At 38.8% G+C, this 21,892-nt stretch overlaps 2 protein-coding genes across 3 annotated transcripts in view; one reads left to right on the top strand and one right to left on the bottom strand.

Annotated features, from left to right (window-relative positions):
- Positions 1–3,282: 3,282 nt before the first annotated feature.
- Positions 3,283–21,892, top strand: part of LOC136968248 (uncharacterized) — a 42,149-nt gene continuing 23,539 nt past the window's right edge. The window contains exons 1-3 of one of the 2 annotated variants that reach the window (XM_067262235.1): positions 3,283–3,547; positions 3,737–3,922; positions 13,006–13,088. In XM_067262235.1, the coding sequence (XP_067118336.1) occupies positions 3,496–3,547; positions 3,737–3,922; positions 13,006–13,019 (252 nt within the window). In that variant the 5' untranslated portion in view covers positions 3,283–3,495 and the 3' untranslated portion in view covers positions 13,020–13,088. Of the gene's footprint in view, positions 3,548–3,736; positions 3,923–13,005; positions 13,089–21,892 lie in introns of those variants that run through there. The other variant, XM_067262233.1, reaches the window with a different exon arrangement.
- Positions 14,732–15,334, bottom strand: LOC136968264 (uncharacterized). The gene has a single exon (XM_067262250.1). The coding sequence runs from the start codon at positions 15,332–15,334 to the stop codon at positions 14,732–14,734; it is 603 nt and encodes a 200-aa protein (XP_067118351.1).

The raw sequence follows: 21,892 nt of genomic DNA, 5'->3' as shown, positions 1-21,892 counted from the left end.
AAATCTATATTGACGTAATAGAATTAACACAGCTGAATTAAAATATGAGCTTCCGTAAAATAAAATTAAAATTAAAATTTATATTCGTAGAGGAAGTGACTAGAAAAATGCTTTGTTTATTGGGAAAGAAGACAAAAGATATACTCCGTCTGGGAGGGGAAAAACATCGCAGCCAGTATGGCCTTTTTTTCAATCGATGATGTTTTTAAAGAATATAGTAAAACATCGCAAGCACGCTGTAGTTGGCTATATTTTGAAGCGTTTATGACTGTTTCTCAACATTTAGATGTCTGAAAAAGTTATATAGCAGGGTGGCCAACTTTTGTGTACCGTGAGATCTACTTTTTATCTTAAAAATATATCGCGATCGACTTGCTGTCATAGGCATAGTCTAAATGGGGAGGGGGAGGTGTGAAATACATACTATGTTTATACACTGTGTTTCAGTACAAGGTGCACTCTTTTGCTAATCTATCAATAGTTCGCGGGAGTGCACCTCGTACTAAAACACCCTGTATATCTACCTACGTAAAAACAACATAATTATTTAACGGGCCAAAAATCTCACATCCAGGGGAATTAAAACATCAATTATTAACAATATTTATTAATTCAAAATAGCTACAGATAAAGACAGATTTAGAATTTATTTTATTATCTTAACATTAATGGGAGGACTGAGTTTGCACGTCTCTAATCAAGTAGTCATAATTAGGTGTATATCCTGACAAAGATAATAATAATGAGTCTTCAATACGGGAATCAGTCAAAACAGAACGTTGTTTAGTCTTCGCTAACTTTAAGTATGAAAATGCCGATTCACACAGGTATGTAGATCCGAAACAAGAATAAATATATTCGTTACATTTGGTGATACTGGGCTGTCTTTCTCAGTTGACGCATTTCCAAAAATCTTCAAATTTTCTGACTTGTAAGATTAAGTCAGTTTGTAAAATTATAATTTCTTTTTCTAATGCCTTTTGCTCATACGAAATATGTCTGAAATTTTTTGGCTAATACGTTTCACACAAATCCTTCTTAAAAGGAAAAGATATAAATTCCACAATTTCCTTTTTCAAGAAAAAAGCTACCGTATGACAGTACCAAATATTCAAGCTAAATGGCTTTGTTTTTCTGAGTCGAGTCATAACTGCATGCATACTGTTGCGTTCGATTACAAGTGTAACACATTAAGTGAAGACATAGCGAGCGATCGACCAAAACTGGCTTCGCGATCGACCGGTCGATCGCGATCGACTTGTTGGCCACTCCTGTTATATAGGCCTCAATTTTTTAAACCTGTGGGACATACTGTTCCATGTCTTCTGCAGACTACTTGTTCCATCATTGCGGACTAGATGTGGTCCACAGACCACAGATTGAGAAACACTGCTTTATGATATTGCACAGTATTCTTAAATAGTTTTATTGGCTTTCAGGACTCGATGTAATTATGCACCGCCAATCAGTCTTGCAGCAGAAACGTCAACACTCCATGAGAGTACAAGCGTACTCCATGAAAATGTGTCTGCATCCCAATGGAGTATACTCTTGATGTATTAACCAAGGAGGGTGTTTCAGATAATGAACAAGATGACTTCTATGCATCTGGAAACAGAACATCTTGTTCATTGTCAGTGTTGTGATGGCGCATCAACCTCCACTGATGACAGTGGTAGATCAACACAACTGACAAATATAAATAGAAAAAAACAATAAACAGAATGACAGAAACTGGTAGCAAACTAGAGACAAGTATATTTAATACTTTATCTGCTGTGCAGCCATTTTTGAACAACATTTAGAATCGCACCAGTGATGATATTTTTGTGCAATCAGTTTCTGCGAATCTGACGAAAATAATGAAGAAAATGAATGCAAACGAAGAAAATTTTTAAATATCAATTCTGGAATTTTTGGGAAAATACGAATAAATTTGAACTCCAAGAACTGTTGTTTTGTTTGATTTGGTAAACCACATTCATGAATATACAGACAGTATTTGAATATAAGTATATACATCAGTTTTGCATAAACACAAACAAATATTATTACTCCCTATATTCAAATATATATTTTTACAGATTCCTCTATGTATAATAAAGCTATCTTTATTATACACAGAGGAAAAGGAAACAAAACAGTAAAATTTCTTTAAGACACAACAAGAAGAGTAGATTATTCTAAAAAAAAATCATTAATTAATACGTAAAACTGATACAATTATCAAAAATATAAATTTCAATCAAAATAATCAAATATTACAATGATGAGTGACATTTGTATAATTTATAAAATTTTAATATCTTCATGAATCTGGTAGGTTTCCTCGATTAACAATCCTCAACTGCCACGGTATACGTTCCTCATTCATGAAGAACTCCTTTAGAGCATTGGAGAGGCTTCCAATTAGGAGATGGCTCATCCCGGAAATCATCGGAGATATTTTCCTGGTCTACAAAATTTTGGGAGCCGTAATCTGGCACTGAATTATTTTTAATTATGAAATATGCAGTATAACTGTGCATAATACCATTTTTGTTACGACATGAGGAGATGCCGTAATTTATTGATAGAAAATGCGCCATCGCGATGCCAAAATTCCAAACGTACTCTCTATAACCCTTCTTGTCCGAGAGAGACAATAATTGAAGATAGGTTCACCCTCTGGCAAATTCATTCCGGGATAAGGACGCATAAGTTTTATTTTCAGCGGAAATGCAGAATCTGCAACAAATACAAATGGAAGTGTTGTGTCAAACTTTTTCCCTGAAAAGAAGTTAGATACATGACTGTATGATTCTATTTCTAACAGGAAAAGTGTTATGTATAAGGGCCAGTCACTACTAATTAGAGGTGATGAGTATATGTTTCAAATTAAATTAATAAAAAATATGATAAAAAATTTCAGTCCAGCATTGTGACCATGTCACAAACAGTAACGTGGATTTTTATGGTATACAATTTACTTGCTGTTACGCGGAAGTATTCCGCTTTACTCAAGTTATGTTATATAATTGATTTCCAAAATGTCCTCCGTTTCCTACATTAGACAGGTTTCCGATTTATAATAGTATTTTACGCCGAAAATCCTTTCGTTCAAAGATTTATTTTTCCTTTTAAGTTTATGTTTTCATAGAAGGTCTGCTTTACACAAGTTTTACTATATAAACATACGTAAACAATTATGAAGTACAATTAAGGCATTTGTAGAGGGTTCTTAATACATTAATCAATTTATTCATTTTCTATAGATTCTGGCTGTATTAAAACGTAATTAGTAGTTCAGTTATTCCCACGGACAGCTTAACAAATAAATTCTCTCATTGGTAAATTCTATGGCTAAATTTGTTTACAGAATAAAATAATTTAATTGCGAAGCTCCAATAAATGGGACTTTTGTAGATAAAACAAATAGAGGAACGTGGATTTATAAAATCCTAAAGCGTATAAATATTTCAATTGGCGAAGGATCAGAAGCTCTCTTCGTTCAACATGAAGAAATTCCCACTTTGCCTGTGTTTGATTCTGTTGATTGATGTCTTGAGTAAGTACTTTATCTTGCACTTATTTTACAATAATTTTTTCTATCGATTATAAACATATTGATTTGAACTGAAAGAATTGAATTAATTTTTAAATAGGATTTTATATTGCTGTTTATAAAATAATTTCATCTTATAACTGTTCCGAACAATATATAAAATTATACTTAAGGCTAATATAATTATTTCAGTTGCTCAAGTAGACGGAAAGAAAGGCGGACAAGGCGGACAAGGCGGTGGTGGAGGTGGTAGTGGTGGAAATGGCGGAGGTAAACGAGGCGGTGGTGGAGGTGGTAGTGGTGGAAATGGAGGAGGTAAACGAGGCGGTGGTGGACACCGCGGTGGTGGAAATGGCGGAGGTGGATCTGACGAACAAGGTAAACATGGCGGTGGTGAACATAGAAAAAAAGGTAGACATGGCAGTGATGAAGGTGAAGATGGCGACGATGGAAGTAGCAATAAAATGCGTTCTTATATCCCTCCGTGTTACTCCGCGAGAGCGGCATTTCTTTAAAAATTCCTGCAGAACGCGTTTGTTTATTCCGGCCGGGGTGCGGCCTCTCGTAGTAGTAGTTTACTGTCGAAAGCAACATGGCTCAGACAGTTTCGTTTTCGGTCCATTAGGTGATTTTATGAATGAAAATTTAAAAGTTGTGAAAACGCAAGTTAGTGCACACGGTGACGTAAGTGTCTTCTCGAATTTTTTCGAATGGCATTCTAACTTTTTTTTGTGGATAGGGGAGACCGGTGCTAGTTGTCACAGTTTGTAGTCATTTCTAGTTTTAGGGTCTATAATATCAATTTATTTAGGATTAAGTGAAAATGTAAACACCTACATATCTTTTGATTTAGTTTATAGTAAATATATGAACATTCAATAATTTTTTGTCATAGTTATTAATTTTTTTATAAAACTGTGTCACCCTGTGACAACATACCTCGTGTAGGGGTATGTTGTCACAGGTAGCCTAAGTCTCACATTTCCTGAGTTTATTATGTTAAATTAAGTTTGATTATGTTAAATTATGCTTAATATGAACTTTACTTGTATCAATTCTATAAAGAAAATAGACTACTGATTTATTATTATTTATTCTGCGAAAGACAATTAACTCAAATCTTTACATATCGTCTTCAGAGTCACAGTTGTGACAAACATAAAATGGATTTACATCCGTACATAGCTCGTGAGACCAATTTTTTCATCTGGTGCGCTGAATCCATTTTTCCTTGAATCGGCTATAACTCTCACCACAAACCAAACAGAAGGCCTTTTCTGATCGGTTTGTGGTTGGTTCTTCCTCTTCTGATGAGTCAGTCTTAGCAGCGGGTCTTTTCTTTATTTTACTAGAGGCAGCCTTGTGTCTTGAAGACTCTTTTCTTTTAACCTCTGCGGCTTTAGAATTTTTTCGTGCCTCCAACTTGTCTTTCTCAGGGGTATCTGTCAATATAGCAGACTTGCATTTTCTTTTGTTTTGACGGTTACCCTTTCTTTTTCCTGCCTTTGGTAGTGGCCGAATAACCGAAGAAATTACTGAACATGACTGTGGCTTAGCAGCTACTAAGGTTTTCGCATTTGGTGGAGTACCAGATAGACCAGAAATCGAAGGTATGTTCGGATTTAAAGTTTCTGCACTGTACTGGTTAGTAATTTATTTATTATAAATGAATCTGTGTGAGTTTGCTGAATCTTCTGTGTTATTTGATCGTTCTATGAAAATGTTTTCGGCTGCAGATGCAGGGCTGTTCGGATCTTGACGATCTGTGACATAGCTTGGAAAAAAGTCTTGATTGGTGAAAATATCTCTGTTGAATGGATAAATTCCAGGCACGCGAAATCCAGATATCATATTATTTGGCACAACTGCTAATGAAAGTGCTAAAAAGACAATACCGGGAATGTCATAGATGGTGATAGTTTTCCCTGGATTAGTCTTTATTCACGAAGCACATGCAGAGTTGATAAATTTTTTTAAGGGACCAAAAACAGAGTCCTCCGGTCTAGAGGCTGGAGCTTGTGGCTGCAATGTGGGGAAAAGATAAAATAATGACACCGTTGTCTTTTGAGAAATTTAATCCGGGAATTGAGAGGTGAGATTCGTGGTTATCAAGCAGTAACAGTATAGGCTTTTTTTTGTACATTTAGTAGTTTCAACGAGATGCTTCAAAAATATTAGAAATTGCTTCTCTTTCATCCAGCCGGATGGGTTTGCTGTTCCAATAAAACCTAGAGAAGAATTTTGCAGAAGGTAGTCTTTAAAGTGTACTCGAGGAAAGACAAATAACGGCGGAATGCTGTTTCCAGAAGCAGATACTGCAAGAGCCATAGCTACTAGTTTGCCCCTTTCAGCTGAGGTGATCGTGACATCGGATTGTAGTTATTCCAGTTTCATCCACATTGTAAATGTCATTGGGGCGGAAATGGTAACGCTCAAATAAATTTCCTAAATTTGTGAAAAAGGCATCCATTGTCTTATTGAAACTTGTGGCTCTAGATAGACTAGTGGCTTGGGGTGTTCGTATCGATAGTCTAGGATGCCTCTTTAGGAATCCTGTAAACCAATCAGGGCCTGCCATTAGAGCAGGGGTGGCCAACAATTCGATCGCGATCGATCGGTCGATCGCCAAGCCAATTTTGGTCGATCGCTCGCGATGTCTTGACTTAATGTATTATAATTGTAACCGAACGCAACTGTATGCATGCAGTTATGACTCGACTCATAAGCAGTGAGTGCACTTCGTACTGAAACACAGTGTATAAACATAGTATGTATTTCACACTTCCCCTTCCCTACTTAGACTACGTCTATGACAACAGGTCGATCGTGACACATTTTTACGATAAAAAGTAGATCTTGTGTGCACAAAAGTTGGTCACTCTTGCATTAGAGTATCACTCCAGATTTGAGAAAACGGTTTGTTAAGCGCTGTGGCATAGTCATATGATAATTTACGTACTTGTTTTGGCGTTAACCCAAAATAAATATCTGAAACTTTTTTTATATATTTTTCCAACTCCAGCTCCTCATCACTAGTAAAGACTTGTCTGCTCTTTTTATAACCCATTTGAACCGTAGAGCTTCCAGAAACAAGTTTTTCATCAGTTATTTTCTTGCAGAATCTTGCTAAAGTTCTGTAATGGAAATTGGCTGAACATTATTTTTAACTGCTTTGGCAGCTCTTAGTAAAACATCTTCAGATAGGGCATTTCTATCAGTTTTCCTTTTATAATTTCGTACCATCTGGATAAAGAGAAGAACTCTTTTGGTACGAGTTTGGTACTAATTTATTGTTACGAGTAAATGTCCTTCTGAATGTTCTGAAATGTTACAATACCAAATTCGGTTGCATTTGGATTGCTAAATATGTCTCTAGACAGTGTTGAATATGGTATTTTAATTACGATCTTTCAGTATATTTATAATACGGTTTATGAAATGACGTAAACAACCAAAACTTTAATTGGAGTAATGTTTTCCCCTTTCTAATTTTAAAACTATAATGAATGATGATAAAAAAATCGTCAACCGCTTTCCTTCTCTTAAGAAAAAGATTGTACACAAAACGGGGTAAATTGTCACAGTGACAAGTTGCCCCGTTCGATGTGTGACAATTTGCCCCAAATGAACTTTCTTAACAAATCAGTTCATAGTTTCTAATTTCAGAATAGAAAATTCGATTGCTCATAATGTATATATACATTAAGGACCCACCTAATAGGAAATATAGTTGTTACTCAGTAATTGCAAGTTTTCAAACGGCACAAAACATGACACCTCAAAATTTAAGCGACTTGCCGTAAATCTTTTAACCGCTAATTAACGGAAAACAATGCAACGGATATTATTCGAATTTTGTGATGACGTAGGCGAGCGGTAAACGAATCTACTCCTAGATGACGTAACCGTTCAGTTTTGATTATATAGGCGATATTTGCACTGTGACAACATGCCCCTTGTGACAACTAGCCGCGGTCTCCCCTACTTTGAATGCTGTGTCGGCAAGGTAATCCATTTTATGGTTAAATTTTATAATTGAGACTATTCTTTTGTCTCTAAATACACATATTTTAAAATAGTACATTCTTCTATCACGATACTATCGATAGTACAGGCGCCGCCATCTTTCTTTCTTTCACTATCGTTCCTAAAATGCCTACAAATAGCAGCACACTCCCATAGTAGCGGACACGCAGAGCGACCTCTATTTACACGCGTTCATGGTGGCCGTAAAGGTGGACGTGGTAGTGGTGGTGGCGGTGGCGGTTGTGGGCGTGGAGGAGAAAACGTACAATACAAGAAGAAATGAAGAATTCGCCTCTTGACCAGTGGTTAATTTTTTTAGTATTATTATAATTATAAATTTATATCTATAATCTGTGATTAAAATGCGGCAAATAATAGATCGATTGTTCGTTGTTAAAGAAAGCCTACACCTACACAACGCTGTCTAAAGATATTTAGCAGTGTAAAGGCAATTAAATTTGCTAGTGTGACATTTCAAGGCATGTACTAGGCAAAATACATTTCCGTAAAAAGTAGTACTAAAACTCTCCATCGTGGCGCTTTTGGCGCTGAAAAGAACAAAAAAGTAATTTCATTTGCGAAGAAAAATAATTTTTTAAAGCGTGGGGGCCATTTAAAAAGTGTAGTTTATCGAAGACATGTTGCACATTTGTAAGTGTTAAAAATCAGTATGACACTGCATCTGAGGAATATCGCCGATGATCAAGTATGATTGGCCGTTGAACTAAAACCTGAAGGTGTTGAACACTGTTCATCGCCTTCAGGTTTTATACCATTATACAGTAATAAAAACCGTATTGAGCAGTATCCTTGCATCGCTAAGCTCTATGTAGCACGAGTGTCTTTAGTGCAGACACTCCTGCTATACACAGATTTCTTACTTAGCATTTTGTGTTATTGAACTCGGACGCAGAATTCAATAACGCGGAATGCTAAGTAAGAAATCTAATTAGGTAGAAGGTCGGAGCTAAAAAGGGTCTCGAGTATCCTTGAACACTGTGCTGAGTTAGCAAGTTAGACTGATCCTGTGTAAAAATGGTAAAAGACATCATCATAATTTTATTATAAGTTTATGATAAAGTAAATTATCATAATTAAAATAACTTCATGATTATTTATTTTAAAAATATATATATTTAATTTGGCACGAGCAGCCATCTTGCAAATCGTACGACCAGACAAAGCAGTGACGTCACTAATAGAAGTTAGTACAAGCTAACTGAACTGGTTAGAATTTTAGTAGTGGGAAGAGTAAAATAGTGGCTACAAATGAGTTCGACATGGCAGCATAGCTATACTTTGCAAGAATTCTGGATACTGAACACAGCTTTACTCTGCACAAATAAAATGTTTGTCGCTTGTAAGGTCAAAAGTGCCATAGTGACGAGTTTTGGTACTAATTTACTGTTACGGATAAATGACCTTCTGAATGTCCTAAAATGTTACAATACCAAATTCGGTTGCATTTGGATTGCTAAATATGTCTCTAGACAGCGTTGAATATGGTATTTTAATTACGATTTATAAAATGACGCAAACAACCGAAACTTTATTAAAATATAAGGATACCGAATGTATTACGATCCTTAATTATTTATCATCACTTACGTATTAGATGGTTATACAAGGTATTTTCTATATAAAATTTAAATTTACTGCGATAAGGAAAAATAACTTCTTTAATTTTTAAATCTTTTTATGATTGGAAATATTTTAATATTAGTTTAAATAATTCAATTTAAAACGATTTTTTATAATAAATTATCACTTTAATTACAGAAATAAAAACAGGAGAGTAAAATACCGAAATAGGAAACGTATGCATCTTTTACCTTGCTATTGTTTTTATTAAGTTTATTTTAATTAATTATAATAACAAGTTGTTAATATTCACAAATTTCTTCTATTATCGCATGTTTAAATATCCGTAGAAAATACTTGTACCGTAATACAAAGTATATGGGTACTTCAGTAAGCAAGCAATTTGCTAAATTGAGCTGTTTCACAATGGTTTCACTTCTCAACTGGATGGTCGTCATTGCTTAATAAAATGGCCGACAAAAAGCAATAATTAATATCGAAACTCATTAGACAGATTGTCGGAATCATCCTCACACATTTTACACAACTTCAACATATTCCAGGCACAACTAGCCCATGATAGCTCGTGTTGAATTCAGCTGAAACAACGAAGGTACCAACCAGTGGGTATTTCCGGTTACAATAATTATAAAATATTTTGTAATTATGGTACGTTTAAGGTTTATTGTAATGCTGGCGATAGTTACCATAATCTGTGTATTTTTTGTTGTTGTTGTTGTAGATTGCTATCATTATATGCAGGGGTGCCTGTACATTGGGAAACTTGGGGCACCTGTTTCTCTTTGTCGTCGGGTTGCCCTTGTCTTAGTCTTCATGAAAGCTCTAAGGTTTCACTTTGTTTTAAATTTAGTTAGGTACTTATTTTTATCACAGAAAACGTTTTACTGATGAGAAAATAAAAATATTTGTTATTAACCGAAAATTTGTTCTAGCGGGGTCGTGATTGTTCGGTCGAGTACCGAGGTACTTCTGTATCTGATTAACGCGATTTTGATATACGTGATAGCACCGTGGAATTAATTAACTGCGTTAATCAAGGGATATCTGTGTGTGTGTGTATGTATGTATGTATGTATGTATATACTTACGATACTCTTTTTACAGCTTGTATCCCCCTTTTTTATAGTTTGCGGGACGCCATTGTATGTAATCCAATTGAAAACGGCCAGTAAGACCGAAATGCATTTCTGTAAGAGTTAATTAAATACGCTGGGAGTATAATAAGTATGGTTCATTAGTTCTAGTTAACTACAGCAGTGATTCTCAAAGTGGGGGACGCGACCCTCTTGTGGGTCGCTGAAAAATTGATGCCAGATCAATTTTTTTCAAATATTTTATAAATTTACTATAGATTCATGGTTAGAAATAACAGATATAAAAGATATATAAAATAATTTTTACTTAAATAAATTGCGCATATAAATAATAAAAACAATATAAATATTTTAATACGACCCGAAATATAGCATTCATAAATTTGTGCGCTATTGGGGAATCCCCAAGTTCCACTCTCCGCCTAAACTATGATAGAATTGGAACGGTGTTCGGTTAGCGTTGCGTCTGTAGGCAACTCGCGTTAGAAATACAGTAGAGCATCTATTATCCGAAAACCGATCAACCGGAAGCGTTTCAGTCGAATTTTCGCTAGTTCTGTGGCGCTGCAGTATTTGGCTATGTCTTGGGCTACTCCGATATTATTTTAGTTGATATGCGTTTTTAGCTGGCAGCACTGGCGTGCCATGAGAGGGTACTTAAGGACGTGCCAGTATTTGAAGGAGACTTTTTCCCCCATCGTGAGTGCTAAGTTTTGCTTGTTTTTCTGAGGACTGTATTGTGCTGAATCGGAACGTTTTGAGACTAGATTAACTTCCGAAATATATATTTTTTTGTTTTTATATTTTTCAATATATTTATTTTGTTTGTGAAAAATAAAGAAATAAATTTAAAAAAAATTTCGTTAGTCTTAACATTGACGAAAATTCAACGCAAAGCAACACGCAACAGAGAGAAATTTCAACATGGGCTAGATTAATTAAACAAAAGAAATTAACTCTTCCTGAATTTAAATTAACCCCCTCCCTCCGGGATGTTTTTCTACACATACTCATTCTTCGGGGGTCCTTTGAAATTTTTAAGTGCAAAAAGGGGATCACTGACCAAAAAGTTTGAGAAACACTGAACTACAGGGTGTCCCAAAAAGATGTACTCACTCTTTGATAGACGATTAATAATATGTTTTTTTTTGTAATTTAGTAATAGGTTTTAAATTAGTGTATTTATTCATTTGTTTATTGATTTAACTTCTTAGGACTGTGTGTTTGTCAAAACACGTCTATTTACAAAAAAATATTTATATATTTGACAATCAAAGAGTGAGTACATCTTTTTGGGACACCCTGTATTGTCGGCATAGGTTCGTGTAAGAGCACGATTCCCGCCTTTTTTTTAAACTGGTAACGGTCGCCGTTACAGAAAGACGGTTGAAGAAGCGACCGTTGGATTTTGAATGTGAGGCATGCAGAAGCCAGGGATTGCGTCATGCCGCGATAGAGCAGCGACCGACGTAACCGCTGATTGGTCGGCAGAGAACACACCATTCAGCGGACCTCCGATAACGCTATGACCAGTGTGATCACTGACTGGTCGTCCGGCCCGCTGTCCACGGCTATATAAGGTCGACGTGAAGCGGGAAGTTTAAGTTCGGCTAAGAACTTCAAGGCTATATCAAGCGTCGGAGCTTCAGGTCTACGAAGAGTTCGTCCAGCAACTTGGGGAACCTGGACGAACTACGTAGAGTTTGTCCAAGTTACTTATCAGGTTCACGTCGAGTTTGCTGTGGTACTTCAGCTTGATAGCAAGTTCGTCCAGAGACGTTAAGTCATCCAGAGACCAACAACAGATTGCCACTAGTCTTCAATACACCAAATTGTCGCAAGGTGCCTTCTCGACGAACCAGACCAGCATATACGACCTAATTGAACTTTTGAACTTTGTTAATGTTATTGGCGCACCGAATCGGTCGCCAATCGAGTACGTATTTGTACAGTTTAAACTTCACTACTATGTTTTTTGTAAAACTTATTTACGTTGTTTAACATAAATCGAAGGTGAAAAACTGCTATTGATCAACAGCTTAAACTAAGAGGTACTACAGTACAAAGATTAGTTAATGTTCGTTGTGTCAGTGACTTTATTTGTTCTCATTTTCACGAAATTACTCCTACAAATATTGCTCTTGACTATCGACTACAAACGGCCATTTTATTAAGCGAAGTCATCCAGTTGTTAAACTAAATTTATCACTAGAAAAATAACCAAAGCACTTAGTAACTGGAAACACCCACTAATTAGAAAATCCAGCAGCGATGTCGTCATTTTCGTAAGCAGGGCCGCGTTTTTTAATGCAGCGCTCGGGAAGCGCTTTACAGCGACACACTGAAACTGGTTTCTAATTGACCAACACTTCTCGTGACGTCATTTCGCTACACTTTCGCTGCATAAAGAAACGCGGCCCAACTGTTCAGTTGGAAGGTTTGTTTAGCATCATCTATTAACAAATAAGCAAACCTTCTATCAATAGTTTGCTTACCACAGCTGCTCGCGAACTGGAAGCACTCATCTGATATAAGAAAATACTAATACGCTGCACAATCTCTTCAAACTAAAAATATCGAAATTTTTGTTAATCCTCACAATATTTAAATTTATTATTTCTATTCTCGTAAATAATATAAATTTCCATTTAATACACGATTAAATATAAGACCAGTTTTAGTATATACTTATTAAAAGAAACTATAAGAATATTTAATTAATTTTTTTTTATATTTCAGATGAAGCAAAATAGTGTGGAAGATTAAGAATTCTTAATTTTCTCCTTACTTTGATGATGAATAAAAACGTAAATGAAAACTGATCTGTGTAATGTTTCTATCGATTAAACTCTTTTATATTCCACTACAATTTCCAATAATACATACATAATTACATGTGTGGGCACAGAATCTTCATAACCATGACGAATTTGGCAAAGACATTGCGAGTTGGATCAGTGACCCACTCAGTAATTAATCTCAGGAATCCGCGTTGAACAGAGAAATACTTTTTAATGCGAATTCAATAGAATTTCCGTCTTATGTGATCCCTAATTCTCAAGTCGTATAGAAATAGAAGTCACGACACAACGAAAATATATATAGCCTATGCTATGGACCAAGTGATTAATAAGGCATTATTTATAATGACTGAAATGACCGCACAGCCTGATAAATATTGACTAATTTTTAAATTGACCAGACATTATGAATATAGCTACATTCCCTTCGGGCAATTTGATTTTTTTTTAACTCAAATAATTCTTAATGAAAAAGTGTAGTTTTGTGAATTACTTCAAAGTATTTTAAAAACGACATAAGGTCTTTCAAAAGTATTACTAACTCTATTAATTATACTAATATTAAAGAAAAGTATTATTAACAAAGTTACGCAGCAATCAAAAAATCAACTTAAAGGAAACTCCTGACATGTCATTTTTAGTATAAATTATATAAAAAATTTATTGTCGTTAGTTTTAAAAAGTCTCTAAATCATCCGCTGTATTAATGTTGGTCAATGAATGAGGAGACCGTTATGGGTACCTCTCTATAGTCGAAGTTGGCTAGATCGGTCAATCCGATCGCATCCACGAACAGGGTCGTCGTGACGTTGAGCGGTGTATTCTCGGATTGAAGAAAGAGGCTAAATGCCGTTATTACGTGTTTATTTACAACTAAATATAACTATATATACAGAAAGTATAACAACGTCGGTCGTGGAGACAAGGGTCGGAGCACACGAGGTGGACGTCCGAACCGAAGCACGTCGAGCCCAAAAAGTGGTTAGCCTCGACGCTGACGTCACGCCGGTTGGGGACGATGGTCAGTCGCAGTGTTGCCGACCGCCGCAGTACCCCCTTCCTAGTGTAACGATCGTGTGGCTAACGAAAACGTGCCGGAAATCGGACGCGTCTTCCGGAGCGCGTCGTGGTTTTGGTTTCCGCTTCTTGCTTCGAATGAGTGGTGCTCGATGATTTAGGGTCTTGTACTTCTGTTGAACTGGGAACTTGTTCCATGTCGGTCTCTTGCTTGTCGTCTGTTGGTGGTCTCTCGCTTGGTGAAAGATGTTCTGCCAGACAGTAAGCTGGCTTAATACCCCGTTCGCACCGAGCATTTCAATCTAGATTGTGACCAAGGTCAGCGACTATGCCTTGGTGCGAACACCCTCGACCGTTTCAATCTCGACTGAAATGACGTTCAATCGCGACTGACTGGAGAGAGTTTTTGAAACTAGATCCAGTCATAAGAGAGATCCCACAATCCCACGCGCGCAAGAAAATACAAGATGGCTACAGAACACGTGTCGGACTATCGGCAAAAAAATAAAAAAGTTGTTGGGAGAGACGATGACATCTGTCTATTATTAGATATATGGCAAGAAAAAGTATTTATTTCTAATCAAAACTTCCGTTTTGTGTGTTGGTGTTTGTGACTTACCGAGTAGTTATGCCAGTTTTATCATCGCTTACAATAGCCGGGTTATTCTCAAGCGAGTTACCTGTGCGAACGGCACGACGTTCGACTGGCGACAGTCACAATCCAGATTGTAGGCAAATCGAGATCGAAGTGAGTCGTGGATTGTGTGCGAACGAAGTATTAGTCTGTCTATAGAGATGACTGTCTCTTTTTGCCATACGCGGACTTTGAAGAATTTGTCTGCATGCTGCAGTACGGGAAATGGTCCGTCGAACGGCAGCTGCAGAGGTGGCCGTACGGCGTCGTGCCGCACGAAAACGTGGGTGCAGCGCTGTAGATCCTGAGGGACGAATATCTTCTTGGTTCCGTTACATCTCGTTGGAGTTGGTGTCAGTTGGTGCATTTGCTCCTTGAGCTGTTGTACGAAAACTGCTGCATTTGAGTCTGATGGTGTAGGGGCGAGAAACTTGCCGGGTAGTCGTAAGGGCGTCCCGTAGACGAGTTCGGCGGTTGTTGCCTTGATGTCTTCTTTAAAGGCGGCTCGCATCCCTAGCAGCACTGACGGTAAGACCTCTGTCCAGCGGTCGGTCAAGCAAGCCTTGAAAGCCGATTTAAGTCTGCGGTGGCTGTTCTCCACCAGGCCGTTTGCCATTGGGTGAAAGGCAGTCGTGTGTATATGGCTGCTACCCAATAATTTAGTCAGAGCTCGGAACAGGTGCGATTCGAATTGCCTACCCTGGTCGGTAGTGACCGTCTTCGGTACACCGTAACGCGCGACCCACTGACCGTAGAAAACCTTTGCCACCGTCTCTGCCGTACAATCGGCGATCGGGAAAGCCTCCACCCAACGGGTGAACCTGTCGATGAGCGTGAGTCAATATATGTTACCTTGCGAAGGCGGAAGAGGACCTACAATATCCATATGCACGTGTTCGAAACGGGCGTTAGGGACCTGAAGATTTTGGACAGGGCTCCACGTGTGCCTATGAATTTTCGCTCGTTGGCATGGAATGCAGGTTTTGGCCCACATACGGGAGTCCTTTCTAATAGAAGGCCAAACAAAACGACTAGCTATTAATTTGGCGGTAGCTCTTATCCCGGGATGAGCCAGATTGTGTACGGCGTCGAAAACTTGCCTGCGGAAATTAATCGGGATATATGGGCGAATTTTGTTCGTGGATATATCACAGAATAATTCGGGGCCTGCATTCATTAAGGGCATTTTCTTCAGCTGCAAGGCTGTACTCGAAGTCAGTAATTGTTGTAATTCGGGGTCGCTGATGTGGGCTTGCGCGATGCTCGCGTAGTCTATTGCGTTTGGCACTTCGATAGTTTCGATCCGCGACAATACGTCCGCCGGTGTGTTGTCGCTGCCTTTGATGTAGCGGATGTCCGTGTTGAATTGTCCTATAAGGTCAAGATGCCTTAATTGCCTAGGGGTGCACTTCTCTGGCTTCTGACTAAAAGCGTACGTCAGTGGACGATGGTCTGTGAAAACCGTAAACTCCCTGCCTTCGAGCATGTGCTTGAAGTGCCTTATTGATGCGTATATGGCATAAAGCTCTCTATCGAAAACCGACCATTTTCGTTGTGGCTCTGTTAATTTGGCGGAGAAGAAAGCTAGTGGCTGCATCTTCGGTGTGCCATTGGAGGGGTCAACTTGATTTAGTGAGCCGCCGATAGCTATGTCGCTTGCGTCGGTAAAGAGTGCCAGTTGCGCGTTTGGGTTCGGATGGGTCAAGAGCGTCGCGTTGGCTAATTCCTCCTTGCAGTGGTGGAAGGCTTTGGTTGTTTTCTCGGTCCACTAAATTTTGCTGTTGGACTTAAGGTTTGGTCCTTTTAGTAACTCGTTTAGTGGGGCTTGTGCATGGGCTGCGTTTGGAACATTCCTACGATAGTAATTGAGTAGCCCCAGAAAACGCCTGAGCTCGCGAACCGTTGTTGGAATTTTATACGCCAGTATGGGGTTTACGCGCTCGGGTAGAGGTTTAATGCCCTCCTTGTTGACTAAGTACCCCAAAAACGGTAGCTCTGGTGCTCCCAATATACATTTGCTCAGATTTACGTTGACGCCGTACTCGGATAGGCGATGGAAAACCGCCTCTAGGTGAACTTCATGCTGCTCCCTCGATTCGCTAGCGATTAAAATGTCGTCGAGGTATGCGAAGGTAAAGTCGAGCCCTTGGAGTACCTCATTTATGAACCGCTGGAAGGTCTGCCCGGCATTGGACAACCCGAAAGGCATGAACATGAATTCGAAGAGGCCAAAAGGGGTTGTGATCGCCGTCTTTGGAATGTCGTCGGGATGTACAGGAACCTGATTGTACGCGCGGACTAAATCGACCTTGGAGAATATAATTTTACCGAATAGGGAAGAGGAGAAATCTTGCAGATGTGGTAACGGGTAGCGGTCGGGAATCGTAAGTCGATTCAACGCTCGATAATCGCCCGTTGGTCTGAAATCGCCGTTTGACTTGGGCACCATGTGCAAGGGGCTGGCCCAGTTGGAGGTGCTGGGTCTGCAAATTCCTTGCTCCATCATATATTGGAACTCTTTGCGAGCTGCCGCGAGTTTGGCTGGGTGCAGTCGGCGGGGTTTTGCGAATACCGGCTGTCCCTTTGTTATAATGCGATGCACGGTGTGGTGTTTGGGTGCCCTGGCCGTCCCTGCGGGGTAAGGATGGAAAATGTCAGGATACTTCTCCAGGATACTGCGGTATGTCGACGAGCTGGCTATCACCGTTACTTGAGTAATCTCCGTTTCGGTCTTTTTACCTGTGGTGGCTAGGTTGGTAATTGAGTCTCGGAGACGAGCGCCCTTTAGGTTGATTAACAATCCGTATTGCCGCAGAAAGTCGGCGCCTATGATTGGCTTACTGACGTCGGCTAGTACAAATGGCCACTGAAAACGGCGGCGGAGGTTGAGCCCGAGCGTAACTAGCTTGGTGCCGTAGGTTCGTATCGGTGTACCATTTGCTGCGTAGAGTTTTACAGCATGGGGGTCGTCCCGCGAGCCGTTTCCCGAGAAGGGTAAAACACACACGTCACTTCCGCTATCCACCAAGTACTCGCGGTTAGAAACGGGGTCGAAAATGAATAAACGGCTCTTGTTATTGGGTTTGAAATCGCAGCGGGCCGTTTCGTGCGATTTCCTTAAGGGTTTCCCGACTGGCGGAAAGAGCACGGGGAGCGGCAGCGTTTTGCCTCGCTCCCGTATTTCTGGTGATACCAGCAAGGGTGGCTAGCATCCCCCTTGGGCGTCTTTGAACGCCGCCGCCAATGTGATCTTCCTTGCCTAGACCTGTCTCGGGGTCGAGCTAATCGTTCGATTCTCTGACTCAGGGATTCTATTTGCATCTGAAGCTCGCTTAGCTGAATTTGAGTGTTATCGGGGACTTTTTGGACTTCGTTTACGTTCGCGTGCGTTACTTCGCCTATTTTGTCGGCCATGGTGGCCAAGTTTTCTAATCCGTCGTCGGAGGCTGCCAGGATCGCCTGGGTCTGTTGCGGCAGTCGTTGTAGCCATAAGGTTTTAAGAAAATCTTCCCCTAATTTATTGTTGGCTAACTGCCTCATTTTTCTTAGTAAATGTGAAGGTTTTTCATCTCCCAACGCGATATCGGAGAGTAGCGCTTTGATTCGCCTTTGTTCCGAGTCTGAAAAATCGGCGAGCAGTCTGGACTTAAGAGTATTATAACGGTTTTCGGCCGGTGGGTTGAGGACGATGTCGCTTACGTAGTTCAAAATGTCGGAGTTGAGAGCCGAAACGACAGAGTAGTACTTGGTACTGTCTTTGGTAATGCCCGAAATGGCGAACTGGGCCTCTATATTGGCGAACCACAACTCTGGGGTCTTGTCCCAAAATGGAGGTAGTTTGAGAGCCACTCTGTTCACTTCTGCGGTGGGTTCGGGCTCCGTCATCTTTGTTCGGCTGCTTGACCGGCGTGGAAGGGAAAAAGAGGCCTACCTGAATTTCCGTAAATGTCGTCTGGGCTTCGGGCTTCGGGCTTCGGGCTTGGGAAAGTTCGGTGTTGCTCCCACGTTGTCGATCACGTTCGGGTCACCAGTGAGGGGACCGTTATGGGTACCTCTCTATAGTCGAAGTTGGCCAGATCGGTCAATCTGATCGCATCCACGAACAGGGTCGTCGTGACGTTGAGCGGTGTATTCTCGGATTGAAGAAAGAGGCTAAATGCCGTTATTACGTGTTTATTTACAACTAAATATAACTATATATACAGAAAGTATAACAACGTCGGTCGTGGAGACACAGGTCGGAGCACACGAGGTGGACGTCCGAACCGAAGCACGTCGAGCCCAAAAAGTGGTTAGCCTCGACTCTGACGTCACGTTGGTCGGGGACGGTGGTCAGTCGCAGTGTTGCCGACCGCCGCAGATATGTCGGGTATAGAATCTTTTAGTCCTACTTTTAACTTTGCTCCAAATATCACCTCATTGGCTATACAGTTTCTATCAGTATGATGCGCTTGATTTTTCATCAGTTGTACAAAACGTGATCCTTCCGACCGTTTGTTAGTGTTGTTAGTCTCCAACCAAGAACTAAACATATTTTCTACGTCTTGATTACATCTTTCTGCTGAACCCTGACTTTGTGAGTGTTTTGGCAAGCCACAACACTCACAAAGTCAGGTTCAGCAGAAAGATGTCACACCAATCTTAACTCAGGCCACATATTGCACAGTTTTTTGATAGCATTATTGGCAAATTCTTTGCAGTAGAATACTCGGTACACCGAAAATTGTAAAAATGTCTATAAAGAACATAGGCTACATCTTTAGTTTTTTTCATTTTTAACGGTCGTAGTTAAATGCGAGGCCCCAGATTGAGTTCGAAGTTAAAAATGTTTATAAAAATTCGTAATAAATAATTAATGCGATGCAGAGACAACCGATTTCGCGCAAGGTGTCGAGTTTACATGCTTCGACGCCGGACTTTGACACCACCGCTCATATACAATAGCGAGAAGAGAACTTGATCGCGTAAGGTTTGGCAAACAAAAGACGTAGAATAAAAAGGGTATTAATGTTCTAGAACGTCATAAAAGAAAATGGGGTTGATTGGTTGGTTTATCAAGTTATGGCAACGCAACACTTGGGCGATCTACCTAGGGGGATGCCTTCCGGGAAGTTTTTTAAGGGTAACTGGACCCTATTCAGGCGGAGAAAACCCGGAAAACTCCACGTAGCTAGCCCGTCCAGGCGAGGCGCGAACCCACGACCGAACTACCAGTTTTCAGGGAACTGAACCGCTTGGTCACTGGTGGGCGTAAAATGAAATGACAAGTGAAAATATGAGCGCGGATGTCTTAGTTCTATCGGTAATCCCGCCAGAGTCGCGGGATGGTGTCGGATAGACCTTACTGGGCAGACCTTTCTCGTGACTGGAACTGAACTGAATTTTCACCTGGACAGAGATCAATCGGGGAGTGAGGAAAGAGAAGCCCAGCCAATTGAAGGAAGATTTTGGGACGAAAAAGTCTATAAATCTCCGATATTTAAGGACAGAAAGTCGATCGTCATTGTGGTCATGGCCCACCAGTGACGAAATGGTTCCGTTCCCTGAACACTGGGAGTTCGATCGTGGGTTCACGCCTCTCTGGGTGTTCCACTGAGCTGGATTAACAATTGGGCAGAAAGATAGTTTTGCTAGTTCGATCATCTAATCGGAATTCTAAATTCATATTTTCGTTTGTTTAATGCGCTAAGAGTAATTCTCTTCGGTAAACCACATTTTTATTTTTAAAATATTTGTAAAATTTAACAATAGGATTGGTTATTGTTCAAGTTAAAAACGTTATATTCTAAAAAGGCAAAGTTTAAAAAATTTTAAAAACTTCTCAAAATGACAACGAGAAATTATTCTTCTCTATCATTAGCGATTTTCGAGGATATAATAAAATATTGAATAATTATCAAATTAAACTTGCTCCGTCCCCCCCAAAACAGGTTAAGTAAATTAACAGCAGAGAATTCAAAGAAAGAAACAAACTATAAGAATCAGGTGTGGTGGTACACACTAATATGTACAGGTACTGTACGTGTGGTTAACCAAAATATTATGTAGAGGAGACTAAGCGCCAGTTGAGAATCCATCGTCAGAGTACAATAAGATTAAAAAATAATACAGTAATTCGCTATAGTTTCATCATTATCGGAAAAATAATTGCTATATCATATAAATAACATAAAATGTGTATAGGGAAAAATATCGTAAGAAGAATTAAAGATCATTATGCAAAAAATGTTGTTAGTTTAAATATCGGTATGAGTGTAGATACATTCTGGGATAATATAGTTAGGGGTATAAATACATCTTCACGTGAGCTTGTTTGTTATCAAAATCATGATGTTCGTGGTGTAAACAATGCTATGAATTGTCATATTATATCCACTGAAGAGGTTCTATTATAGTCAGGGTGAAATGCATTTGGATGTAATGTTAAATTAATAAAGCTGGTTCCTTTTAGAAGAAAGTTGTAGTCGATGTAAATATTTAGTTTTATAAAATTCTCCTCGAAAATCGGTAATGATGGAGAATAATAATTTTTCGTTCTTATTTTGAGAGCTTTTTAAACTTTGTCTTTTTTAAATATAACCTTTCCAACTTATATTTTTATTTATTGATTTTATTTTAAAAGCATGGAACATAATATTTGTAAGTTTTTCTTATTTTTGGTAATAATCTTAAATTTCAATCTTCTTCTAAATAGAAACTATTTTCTACTGTTTTTAATAACTAGAAGGTAAAATGCAAACCAGCAGCATTATATGCGTTCCACTACGTAATTAATATTTATATATATACAAGGCCAATCAAAATTCTCTTCACCTTTTACATTTACAAAAGTAGTTTAAAGATGTATTCTTTGTTAAGAATGGGACAAGCCTCACGAAGAAATTAAAAGATTTTAATATAAAAGAATGCATAAAATGTTTTTAATACATTTGAATATATTTATATTTAAAAATCGTATGTTTTTATAATAAGCACAGAATTTTCAGAAATATTTTCTCAATGTGTTCACATACCAACACAAAAACTAAATTAGAAATCTATCAGTGGCGTGCCGTCATTGGAAGCGATGGAAGCGCCGATTCCACCTTCCAATGACTTTCCCTTGAATTTTATAAAATATAAATTTTCATATTTTAACGTACTTTGAATTAATTAAAATTAATATTTTATTATA

The sequence above is a fragment of the Centruroides vittatus genome, unplaced genomic scaffold, assembly GCF_030686945.1.
Source record: "Centruroides vittatus isolate TY-2023 unplaced genomic scaffold, ASM3068694v2 contig_1422, whole genome shotgun sequence".
Taxonomy (NCBI): domain Eukaryota; kingdom Metazoa; phylum Arthropoda; class Arachnida; order Scorpiones; family Buthidae; genus Centruroides; species Centruroides vittatus.
This window is presented reverse-complemented; position numbering and strand designations above follow the sequence as displayed.